The following is a 12,276-nucleotide window of genomic DNA, read 5'->3' on the forward strand; positions in this document are numbered from 1 at the left end:
CGGATCTCTGTGAGTTCGAAACCAGCCTGGTCTACAAGAGCTAGTTCCAGGACAGGCTCCAAAGCCACAGAGAAACCTTGTCTCGAAAAAAAAAAAAAAAAAAAAAAAAAAAAAAAAAAAAAAAGGAAATATTGTGTGTGTGTGTGTGTGTGTGCGTGCGCGCTGCTGTTTTTTTCTTTTGGGTGGGATTATTCTGATAAATTTGGCATTTCCCTTAGCTGAGACTGAGTGGACTCGAGTCCATTCTTTGTCACAAGCCCAGCAAACTGTCAATCTGTGGCTCCTCATAATATCTGTAGTTTCTGGGTGTAGATAACATCTGGGAGGTGCCAGTCACCGCTCGCTAGGTCTGCGCACACCTTGCTGTGTGCACCACCCTGGATCAGCAGATATCTCAGAAAGGTTTCTTGAAGATGTTTATTTATATTGTCCCTTTTTCTGAAAGAAATATGTACCATGTGAAAAAGGCAACACATATGTGCACACAGGCACACACTAAATTCAAACTAGCACCAGAATATCTTGTTTCTTTTACTTTAGACTTTTTTTTCCAAAGACAGGATTTCTCTGTGTAACAGCCCTGCCTTATCCTGGAACTCAAAGAGATCTGCCTGCCTCTGCCTCCCGGGTGCTGGGATGAAAGGTGTGAAGCTGCGTCGCCACGCCCCGCTATTCTAGAACATTATTTTGCACACATTTCAGATACGGGTGCCTCACATAAACAGGACTCAGAACATCAGAATTTCTGTAAGGGCATGCCTGTAAGCAACCATCACACCGCACTAAGTTCCTAAGAACATTCTGAAAGCATGACCGCTCCTTTTTCTGCAGAGGAGACGAGAGCCGAAGCAGACGCTTCAGGGAGAGAAACCTAGCCTCCCCTGGAATTTCATGTGGAATGGGTTCACTATAACAGCTCTACTTCTCGCGAGTTTTAAAAGGCTGGACCGTTGAGTAGTCCGCCTTTTTTCAAAAAAAAAAAAATTCAAACTATTGTCCAGTTACAATTTGGCGGGAACAGAAAGTTTGAAAATTCAAGCGCCAAAGACTTCAAATAACGCACACGACATACATGCAATAAGTATTCCATTTTTTAATTTATTCAGTACCCCACTACCCAATAAATACATCAATACACAGAAATATTGGATTTTTGCACCCCTCCAGAAGAGGGGAAAATGCAAGAGTCCTATTGCAGTTCCGGGGACACTCGATGAGCTGTTTTGTTACAAGTGTATCCAAAGTCCCCAGCACCAGGGACTTGTGGGGCACCGCGCACTGCCGCTTCACTCGCTCTGCAGCTTTCCGAGGTGGTGGCAGTGTTTGGAAGCTGAGCTCGCCAGGCTGGACGACAAGATGTTTCGCACCCCCAAGTGCTCACGGTGCCGGAACCATGGCTATCTGGTGCCAGTCAAGGGCCACGCGGGCAAGTGTCGCTGGAAGCAGTGCATCTGCGATAAGTGCTACCTGATCACCGAGCGCCAGAAGATCATGGCTGCCCACAAGGTGCTCAAGACCCAGGCTGCCGAGGAGCAGGAGGTGACCACGGGCACCCAGGGGCCCCAGCTGCCTCCCGGGGCTCCCGTGGCAGCGGCAACAACGGCCGCCTCCTCGAGCTCGAGCATTTGCCCACTGCCCAGGGTAGCTCCGGGAGGCTCCCGGCCAGGCCCCGTGGTCACCTGCTTCCTCGAGAGGCCCCCGCCGGCCCGCAGCCCGGGTCTGAGCGCCTTCCAGCGGGTCCCAGGCGGCCGCCCGGGCCCCAGCACCTTCCAGTCTGGCCTGGGGATCCCCGGGGGACCGCGCGAACGTCCCTCGGCGTGGCTGCCACAGGGCAGCCCGCAGGTGCCCAGGCCCGAGCCCTGCGGCTCCGAGCAGCGCCTGCCAGTGCGGCCCGTGCCCCGACTGCCGTTCACCGACTACGGTAAGCCTGGCCTCGTGCAGCCGACGGTTCCTCGGGTCGGCTTCAGGTCTGCAGACTCTGGCTCTAAGCTGGCGTCCCAGACTGATGGCGGGGTGGGGAGGGCGCCTTCCCCAGGTAAGCCCGCTTTGAGGACAAGGATCTGTGTGGGTGGCAACGGGGAAAGGCTGGTGGGAGAGAGTAGACGGTGGTTATATCGAGGTGCAGTTTTCTGCCCTTTGTGCTTTTGCAAGTAAAGATGGCAGCTGGGCAGCATAGGCTTTGGCGCCTTTTTGCGTCCCCTCTGGGGAAGACAGGGCCTCCCGCGCTTTAATGTCATTCCCCTCCCCCTCCCAAGCCTAGCCCTCTTGCACCTGCGTGCTCCCCCTTCCCCCCCCTCCCCGCCCGCCTTCCATTTTCTCCTACTGTAGACTCTTTTTGCACTTGCTTTCTGTACTGCGCCTGCGCGCCCTCCTCTCGCCTGTCGGAGCCTCAAAGTTTCTCCTAACCTAATGCACCTGCACCCACTTTTTCTGTTTCACCAGATATGCTTGAGCATTAAGCATTTTTTGCAAATGGCGAGAGGGAAAGGTTGGACCTTAAGCGGTTGCGGCTTTTTTTCTTCGCCTCTCTTTGCCATGTTGCTTTCACGGTTAAAGTACGATCTTTTTCTTCTTTTTAAGAATAATTTATTTGTAATGCATTGGTGTTTTGCCCGCATGTATGCCTGTGTGAGGGTGTCTGTAGAATTACAGACAGTTGTGAGCTGCCCGGGAATCAAGCCCCGGTCTTCTGAAAGAGCAGCCAATGCTCTTAACAGCTGAGCCGTCTCTCCAGTCCCTAAAGTTTCAGGTAATGGAGCTTTTGAAGCTCTTGGCAAATGGTCCTTTAGGGTGCAGGTGTGTTTTTGGCACTTCCCGTATGACAGTAGAAGGGGCTCAAAGTGCGAGTCGGCCGGTTGCTCGGGTGTAACCGTGGACACGGTTCTTCCTTCAGTGCTAGATTCTCAGAAATCCACGCCAATGTTCTGCTATCATTTCCGCTTTCTGGGACTTTGTAAGAAATCTGTCTCCCGGGGAACTAGCAGCAATCCTACAAGAGCATACCTTTGTTCCGCCTCTCAACAAATAGATATTTAAAGCGTGCTGAATACAAGCGGTCCCAAGAGGTGGGGAGAAGGCAGGTCCTTGTGGCTAATCCAGCATACCTGGAGAAGTCAGAGGCAGCTTTGACAAACTGGTTCTTTCCTTCTGCCACTTGGGTCCCTGGAATGGAACTCAGGTTGTCGGGCTTGGTGACTTTACCTGCTGAGCCCTCTTGCTGTCCCCCGGGGATGGGTGAGGAGCACCTGGATGAGGAGAGCACACCTCTGGCTGCATCTGGAAGGCATTTCCAGAGAGGCTTTACCAAGTGGTGGAGGTGGGTCCTGAATGTGGATGCCAGCATCTCATAGCCTAGGTCTCGGATGAAAGGTGGTCAAGAGAAAGCTTGTTAGCGGCCATTCTCCTTCTTGATGCTTCCTGGGTGAAGTGAGCTGGGCAGCAGTGGCTTCACCACAGCCTTGTACCAGGATTCCTGCCTCACCGGGACTCACAGACGGTGGTGCCAACAGCCCCATGCTGTGAGTCAAAACCAGCCACCCCTTCTTTAAACTGCCCTGGGTATCTGGCACGCTGACTAGGACACCTTCCTTTCCTCCTGGAATCCTGTCCTGGGGGAGGAATAATGCTCTCTGAAGGATCCTACTGGTCAGTGTAGAGAGCTCTAGTAACGGGTGGGTCAGTTGGGATCCAACAAAGGTCTGTAGATGGTTGAAAGGAGTGTGAACGAGTAGTCAAGGACAGTGGGGTTAAAAAGGAACTGGAGAGGGCTGGAGAGATGGCTCAGAGGTTAAGAGCACTGGTTGCTCTTCTAGAGGTCCTGAGTTCAATTCCCAGCAACCACATGGTGGCTCACAACCATCTGTAATGAGATCTGGTGCCCTCTTCTGGCCTGCAGGCATACTGAGATCTGGTGCCCTCTTCTGGCCTGCAGGCATACTGAGATCTGGTGCCCTCTTCTGGCCTGCAGGCATACTGAGATCTGGTGCCCTCTTCTGGCGAGCAGGCATACTGAGATCTGGTGCCCTCTTCTGGCGAGCAGGCATACTGAGATCTGGTGCCCTCTTCTGGCGAGCAGGCATACTGAGATCTGGTGCCCTCTTCTGGCCTGCAGGCATACTGAGATCTGGTGCCCCCTTCTGGCCTGCAGGCATACATGCAGACAGAGCACTATATACTAAATAAATAAATAAATAAATAAATAAATAAATAAATAAATAAATAAATAAATAAATAAATAAATAAATCTTTGGGGGGGGAATGAATAGGAGAGAGGCAGTGTCTGCAGTGGGAACTCCTGGGGTGTCCTGTTCACACCCGCATTACAGGAGCAGAAATTGAAGCAGAGTCCAGTGATGAGTGAGAACCACCACACAATGACTTGGACCATCCCCGCGGTGCAGCAGCACTGTGGGACACCGGGACCGCTGCCAAAGCCAGCTGCCCCTCCCCCACACAGTGTTAAGCCAAGGAGGAAACTGCGGATTCCACTGCTCCTCCCCCAGCACAGGTGTCCGGAGCTCACTCGGGAAGACGAGTGTCACTGTTAGTGCTGGGTGGCAGTTACTGTAAACTCAACATGCCGAGCACAGGTGACGGCTGAGGGCTCCGTTCTAGATGGGACCCCTCTGCCATCTCCACCAGGTCCCAGGGAATATTGTGAAGAGGAGCTGGAACAGCGAGCCTGGGGAAGAGGGTGGGCACGGAGAGCATCACTTGGCTTTGTTCTCACTAATGTACGGCAGCCTGCTTTACAAGATGAGGTTCATGCGAACCCCTCACCCTGCTCTCCTGAGGATCTCTGGGCAAGTGCTCGTTGCTGAGCAAGGGAGAGACACTTTTTAATTCAGTGGCGTGGCCTCCCGTGTTCCTGTAAGTCACTCCAGTTAACCTTACTGGTTCGCACGCATACACAGAGACATTGAAGTAGAAAGGGGACAGACAGCAAAAAGGATCCGTGAGAATGAGAAGGAATGAGAGGATGTGGGGATGAGCATGATCAAAATACGTCATATACATGTATAAAAGTATAATGAAGGCTGCCAGTGTGGTAATGTGAGATGCCTTTAGCCGGTTACGTCAATCTTGCGATTACCCTGGAGACAGCAATGCACTGCTTGATTCCTCAGATTCGTATTAACATGTCTCTCGTTGTCTTCTTAGGGCATCCTCTGAGATTCAGCTCTGATCACATGGTGGGAACCGGGTACCCTGAGAGAGAGCCTTTCAACCAGTGCCCTGCCTGTGTCCCCATGCCACCCTACCAGCCCTTCCCACTGGATGGCCAGGATGCATCCTCAGCCGTGGGGATCCCGCAGCATAGAAGCTTCCGTCATGTCTCCTGTAGCCCCTACCATGGAGGCAGCTTGGTAAATCCTTGCCAAGTTTACCCTTATCCCAGGCGCCCTTGCATCTTTTACTGGTCCTCAGTCCCGGAGAGCCAGTTGTCATAAGGGAGTGTCTCTAGGAGGGCTCACACAGGTGGGCCTGCACCATGAGGCCGGGGCCTGTGGTGTCTGCTTCTCGGGGCTGGAGGCCAAAGGGCACTGGGATCCCAGGGGTAACCATGAACTTTAGCTCCCACGGTCCAGCTGCTAGAAAGGCCTTTGTTCTGCTGAGCATAAATGCCACAGATCTCATGAATGAGACTGGGGATTCAGGACCCTTAGCTGGTTGGTATGGTCTCAGAGATGCCCAGCTCCAAGCCCAGGTATTTTCTGCTATCCTGAGTGTGTCTCAGAGGTAGAGAAAACCTGGCTCTTGACTCTCATGGCACATTTACTGCCCAGCCTGAAAGATGTGGGTGCTCCCTTTGCCCCCTATTATATAACCCAGGAGAGCAGGTGCCCACCAGCCTACAGACAAAGAGAGGCCATGACCAAGGGGAGCCTAGAGCACACCATCTGCTCACACTAAGCCTCAACTTGGCATCCAGGGCGGGGTTCTGACTGGACACTTTTTAAGTGTGCGATTCCAGTCTGTATTTTGGGGCTGAGCTGTCCCACTGGTCCCAGGCAGAAGCTGTGTTCCAAGGGGAGGCTTGACTGAGAGATTGGAATTAGAATGCTGACAATTCCCTTCCTACCCCTGTCACGTCTGGGTCAAACCTAAGAGCCAGTAGATTATTTCCACTCATGTGCGGCCACCCTCACCACAGGCTTGAGACACACCCCAGTGACATCCCTTTGCCCTTGCCTGCATACCATGCCCCCTCTTCCCAAGAGATCCCAGCCACTGGAGTTGGAAAAGCCTAGGGAGCAAGTCCTGCACCCTGGGGAGTTATGCTCTTCAAAATCCCTTAGGGAAAGCCCCCAGGCTCAGTTAAAATGTGGCCGCATTCCTGCTTGCCTTCATTAGAGAAATAAAAGATGTGATGCCCAGCCGGCCTGGCTCACTGTCTCCCTCTCTGCCCCTCCTGTGTGTCCATGCAGGTGTCAGAACCAGCCCGAGACCTCCAGCCAACCTACTGCTCACCGCCGCCACCGCCGCTCCCACCTCCACCATCGCAGCCACAGCAGCCCCCGTTCCTCCCTCGTAACTACCTCTCTGGTCTCCACTTCCTGCCGCCACCACCGCCGCCGCCTTCTCCACCGTCCTTCTCACTGACCATCCTGTACGACACAGATGCGGAGAATGGCAGTAAGAGACCAATATTCCTGCCTCCAGTTGAGCTGGGAAGACGTTGTGGAGAAGAGGTCGCCTGAAGTGGGGGTGGGGATAGGGGTCTTGAGCTGAGCTCTTTCCCGCAGCCCTAGGGAAGTCTGTTTGCATGCACACAGGGAGGTTCGAGTGATTAGAAGGGGCTTGCGTCTGACCTCATGTGTAGGTGTTGTATGGAGGTGGCTTGTTTGTTCCTGGCTGCTCAGACCCAAAATAACCACACAGAAGCTATATTATTTGCAATACTGTTTGGTCACAAGCTTAAGTGTATTTCTGGCTAACTCTTATATCCTAAACTAACCCATCTCCATTAATCTGTGTATCACCACGTGGCTGTGGCTTACTGGCAAAGTTTCGGCATGTCTGTCTTTGGCGGCTCCATTTCTCTCTGACTCCGCCTTCTTTCTCTCAGCGCACAGCCTAGCTTTCCCCACCTAGTTCTGTTCTGCCCTGCCATAGGCTCAAAGAAGTTCTTTATTAATCAGTGGTAATCACAGGACACAGAGGGGAATCCCACATCACGTAGGACTAACTCTTTCCCCTTAACAGTGAGGTGAGGTGTGCTCAGTAGATGAGAGGCCCCTAGACTTTTGATCAAGGAGGGACTGATGGCCATAGCAGGAGCCACTCTGGAGACACCACTGCCCTCATCCCCTAGTGGGATGACAGGAGCTAGAGAGTCTGCCCAGCAGCTCTGCCCTTGCTGCCTGGGAAACCTGGGCACGGAACCTCAGGCGACCCCCACATAGCACTGCCCACCCTCAGGATCATCAGGCCTTCGGGATTTATGAGTACTTTGTAATTTCTTTTTAATATTTTAGAAAATTGATTTTTTTTTTTGCACATGAACCTGTATGTTTGTATATGGGGGGTGAGCATCCACACACAAGCAGAAGAGAACCTTGGCCATGACCTTCAGGAACATGGTCCATCTCCTTGGAGACAGGGAGTCTCTTTGTCATTGGCCTGGAGCTCACCAATGAGGTTAGAGTGGCTGCAGGGAGCTAGGAGATCCCCGTCCCCACCTTCCTGGCCATTGTGCTTCTCGGGGCTTCCAGGGAGCAGACTCGAGTTCTCTTGCTGGGAGGCAGGCACTTCAGCGACTGAGCCATCTCCCCAGCCCTGCACATTTTTTCTTCCTTTTAAAAATTCAAATTTAAAAGCTTATTTCTTGTGTATACATGACTGCAGATGCACATGAAGGTCTGGGGACGGCTCCAAGCCCCTTCTCCTGAGTCCTCTCACGACACACCATTTCTTCATTTTGTTTCTGGCTTTGTTTTTGTTGGGGGGGGGCTTTTGACTTTAATGATTCTTTTTATTTTCTTTTTAGATTTTTTAAAAGAATTTGTGTGTATGAATATGTATGTTTGCTGCGTGTGCAGAGGGCGTCAGTTCCCCTGGAGCTGGAGTTGCAGGCGGCTAGTGGTCCCACATAGATGCTGGGGACTGAACTCAGATCCTCCAGGAGAGCAAGCAGCAAATGCACTTAACCCCTGAGCCACCTCTCCAGCCCAGCTTCAAACTCTCTAAGGCTTCATTCCTTTCCAGCTTCTGAGCCTCCTGTGTTTGGAAAAAAAGTTGGCAGATTCAAAGAGCTCTTTAATATAATCATCAAAACTGAGCTGGGTGAGCCTGGGGCTGTGCAGTTTTACTGAAAAGGAAGCTGAGGCCCGTGGCACAATTGCCTTGTGGCTGGTATAGGATAGCTTGAAGCTCGCTGGCTGGTGGCCTGAGCATCCACTTTGTTCTGGCGTGTACTGTTTATGGGACCTTAGACACACTTTTTTGTGGCTCTTCAGGTCCAGCACCTGCCAAAGAGGACAGGTAGTGGCCTCTGCCTCGTGAGACTCTTCTGAGGGTAAACTACAGACAGAAGGCAGGCAGCGAGGCATTCATGAAACTCGCTGCCCCTCGCTGCTTGCCCATTGTCTTGTCACAGAAGGGCAAGTGGAGGTTCACAGCTGGGAGTCAGCAGCAATGAGGAGCCAGGCTGGATGGAGGACTCAAGGCTGTTCATGTGGCCAAGGCTAGAAGTCAGTCTATACGATAGACAGCAAAGGATAGCAGAGCCGCTGTCCACAGGGGCCTGGGAACAAGGGAAGGCCTTGTAGAAAATCTGCATCTGGCAACTGGTGTCCCAGCCTCTTTCTAAACCCACTACTTTCCTTGTCCTTTACAGATGACCAGGATGCAGAGGTGCCCAGCCAGTCCAGCCAGCACTCCTCCCAGGAGCACTCTCCCTAGGAGCAGTCCAGCTAAACTACAGGCCACCTCAAGGGCCACGTGGGCGGGGAGGGGCGTATATGGCAGTGATTATTTTTTTTTTCACTTGTGTTCATGTTATATAGCGAGGAAGGATATTGATAGGTAAAATGGCAGCTAATTCTGATTTCAAGGTGGGAGGATGCATGTGGTTTCCAAGGTTCTCTGGCTCCTGTGTGGATGTTGAAGTGGTGTACGAGGGGGAGAGAGTATCCGGGTGGAGCAGGACCTTTGAAGAGTGGGGGCTGGTGAAACACAAGTTTAGGAATGAATTTAACCATCCTGGGCCATGCCACTTATGAAATTCACCTCTACAGGTGGCCTCTGATTTCCCCAGGCCTCACGCAGGGCAGAAGGCACCATCCATTCCAGCCTTCTGCCCGCTTTGCCTGATCCCCAGGGCTGGGTACCACAAACATGCACGGCTGGTGTCAGGGACCGGGATGTTGACAGCAGGTTCTGCAGCATCCCAAACCTTTGCTCAGCCACCGCCCCTTGTCTTTATCCAGCTAGTGAACATCCTGACAACTGGGCCACTTCACTTCCCTGTGAAGCTAAAGCAACAAAAGGCATCCTTTCTCATTGAAAAATTTTAGGTTTTAGCGTTGGATGTTTTCATGGTAGGGAACTCATAGGCACTAAAGCGGTTCTCAGAGCATAAATTTGTAGCTTGTTCTCTGAGGACAGCTGAGCATTGAATAAAGTGAGCGTTACAAATCCTTGTGGAAGGCTTCTCTGTTTAATTCTCACAGAAGGCTGTCGGCACGAGCCTGGCTGAGGGGCCTGGGACACCTGGGTTCCGGGTCCACTAGTGCTGAGGCAAATCTCCCTGGCCTGCCTTTCTTGCCCTTGACCTTAGGAGATGGTCTGAGGCGGGCTACCTTTCTCTAGTCTCACGAAGTGCCCCAGCATAGCCTCAAACCTGGGATCCTCCAGCCTCGGCCTCCCCTCTGCTGTCATGATTTTAAGCAGGGAAAGCTTAAGGAGTAGATATAAATGCTTTTGAAATGTCTATGGCATCTTCCCCGACTCTAGCTCCTTTTACGATCTCTACAGAGGAACATGGTTTTTGTTTTTGTTTTTGTTTTTGTTTGTTTGTTTGTTAGTATTTTTCAAAACAGGGTTTCTCTGTAGCTTTGGTGCCTGTCCTGGAACTAGCTCTTGTAGACCAGGCTGGCCTCGAACTCAGAGATTCGCCTGTCTCTGCCTCCCGAGTGCTGGGATTAAAGGCGTGGAACACGGTTTTTAAAAACAGAACTTGATCCTATTCTGCTGCTTAAGGTTCCTGAGCCGTTTTCCTCGCTCAACTCTTATTCCTTCATCGCAAAGCGACCCTGTTGCAGACTGAAGATAAAACTTGGTTGTAGATGGAGAGGCTGTGGCTTGGTTTCCCGGCCACCCAGACCCGAATAATCCCACAGAAACTACATTAATTACAACACTGTTTGGCCGATGACTCAGGCATATTTCCAGCTAGCTCTCACATCTTAAATTAACCCATTTCTATTAGTCTATGCATCACCATGAAGCTGTGGTCTACCTACTCACATTCACAGACCACACACTGTTTTGTCTGCATCCAAAACTCCACAAGAGTCCAAGCATTTTCCAGGACTAAGGTCAGGAGCAGCAGGGCCCATGAGAAACGATGCCAAGTTCTTCCAACAAGTACAATGGTGAGAATGGAGAGCCAGGGTCTGTCTTGGTCGAAGGTTCTAGAGCAGGTACTGTTATGGGTGATTCAGTTACTGCTTTACAAAGTGTTCTCTGGGGCAAAGCAGACAGCGTAAAAGCAGTCTGAGGCCTCAGGACTGACTTCAGCCTGACCCAGTGCTGCAATGAGTCTGGACCAGGCTGGCCCATGGACCAAACTGTCAGGCTCCCTAGCCTGTGCTGGTCCTACCTTCCCAGACCCTCGCCACAGCCGTGGCGTTATCCCTACTGTGGAAAGGTAAGAGAAGAGAGAGCCATTTACCCAAGTCACAGAGAGGCAGAGCCCCAAGCAGAAGTTGAGGCGTTCCAGGACCTGGGGCTACAGAGAAGACCTGCTTCTCCCCTTAGCCCTATTTACCCTGCCTTACAGGAGCCCTGGCTGTCAGTACAGCAACATGGACTTCAGTCAGTGACCTGGCCTTTTTATTACATTGTTTCTCATGTCTGGCCAGCACCTGAACTGCACCTGCACCCACATCCAGACTAAGCTAGCAAGGACAAGACACTTGCGTAGGTGGTGGGGTTTGTGGGGGGAAGGGATTAACTTTCTTAGAAAGCCCCTTCTGTAGGGATTCCAGCCCACAGGGGCCCAGGAATTTGGGAGGGGTTCTCAGTTAACTGGGTCTGTCACTCTATGATCCAGAGATGGCTCAACATCTTTTGGTTTGGGGGTACCAAGTGAAGTGGGCAGCCTGTTGCAGTGCTACCCCCTCACTGGTTTCAGGTAGGAGACTTGCCTTCCTCCCATGTGACCCCAAGTTGTCAGTCTGAAACTGCCCTCTATTGTTCTGTGAGGCCTGTCACGGTCATGGCTGTCATGAAGTGGGGGATGCATGCACCCTGCAGCCTTCTGGGCAGTGCAATGTATGTTCCTCTACAGTCCGTGTCGCTGCCTTCCTCACAAGCTAGCCTGGCTCCCAACCACTCTGAATAAGAACTGACGTCTTCACTGGGACCTGCTGCCCACATGGCTAGCTTTCCCCTCCTTCCTACCCAGCCAGCACAGGTGCTGGAATGGGTAGAACAGGCCAGACTTAACCAGAGAAGGATGGAAAGAGAGCTGGGTCTGGCGGCAGGACTACCAACCAGTGTTAACTCTAAACTACAAGAATATATGCCCGCCCACCCGACTTCCCGGGCGTCGGATGCAGCGGCGGGATGCTGCCACGAGAGGGCGAGACGGGTCGAAATTGAGGCGGGCTTGTTGCCTAGCGACCGCCTCTGACTGGGTGGTGCAGCTCACAGCGGCTTCACTGTCGTAGCTCAAAGAATTGGGATATCCTGGGGCGCGACTGCTGAAGCAGCCCTCGGAGATAAGCGATTTTACTGAAAAATCAAACTATGAGCCCCTGTGATCTATGCGATCTCTAGCCTCCCAGCCATTTATCTTTTGTCTTCAAACACCACCCTCCTGTTCCCACGGTGTTTCTACGTTTTGCGCATGCGAGTCACCCAGTCATCCTCTATTGGTATTCTCGAAGACAGGGCCTGCAGCCCCGGCCTAGAACCCGAGTCCCATTAGGGGGCTCTGGAGGACCAGTGACTGTCCTCTCCAGACTTTGCTCTTACTGGAGGCCAGGACGAGACCTCATTAGTCCTTGTGCGGCACTGGTTAGGTCAGCAGTTGTGGGCCTGTTGTGA

At 52.2% G+C, this 12,276-nt stretch overlaps 1 protein-coding gene across 1 annotated transcript; it reads left to right on the forward strand.

The window, feature by feature from the left end:
- Positions 1-1,350: 1,350 nt before the first annotated feature.
- Positions 1,351-8,904, forward strand: Dmrtb1 (DMRT like family B with proline rich C-terminal 1). The gene is made up of 4 exons (XM_038334420.1): positions 1,351-1,921; positions 5,161-5,366; positions 6,429-6,636; positions 8,840-8,904. Exons 1-4 carry the CDS (start codon positions 1,357-1,359, stop codon positions 8,902-8,904), a joined length of 1,044 nt encoding a protein of 347 aa, XP_038190348.1. The 5' UTR covers positions 1,351-1,356.
- Positions 8,905-12,276: the final 3,372 nt, after the last annotated feature.

Source organism: Arvicola amphibius, chromosome 6 (genome assembly GCF_903992535.2).
Source record: "Arvicola amphibius chromosome 6, mArvAmp1.2, whole genome shotgun sequence".
Taxonomy (NCBI): Eukaryota; Metazoa; Chordata; class Mammalia; order Rodentia; family Cricetidae; genus Arvicola; species Arvicola amphibius.

Excerpts from the sequence above, each read along its gene's own strand:
- Dmrtb1 (XM_038334420.1), top strand. The coding sequence starts at position 1,357 with ATGTTTCGCACCCCCAAGTGCTCACGGTGCCGGAACCATGGCTATCTG. Across the intron at positions 5,367-6,428 it reads CCTACCATGGAGGCAGCTTG|GTGTCAGAACCAGCCCGAGA; the intron begins GTAAATCCTTGC and ends GTGTCCATGCAG. Across the intron at positions 6,637-8,839 it reads CACAGATGCGGAGAATGGCA|ATGACCAGGATGCAGAGGTG; the intron begins GTAAGAGACCAA and ends TGTCCTTTACAG.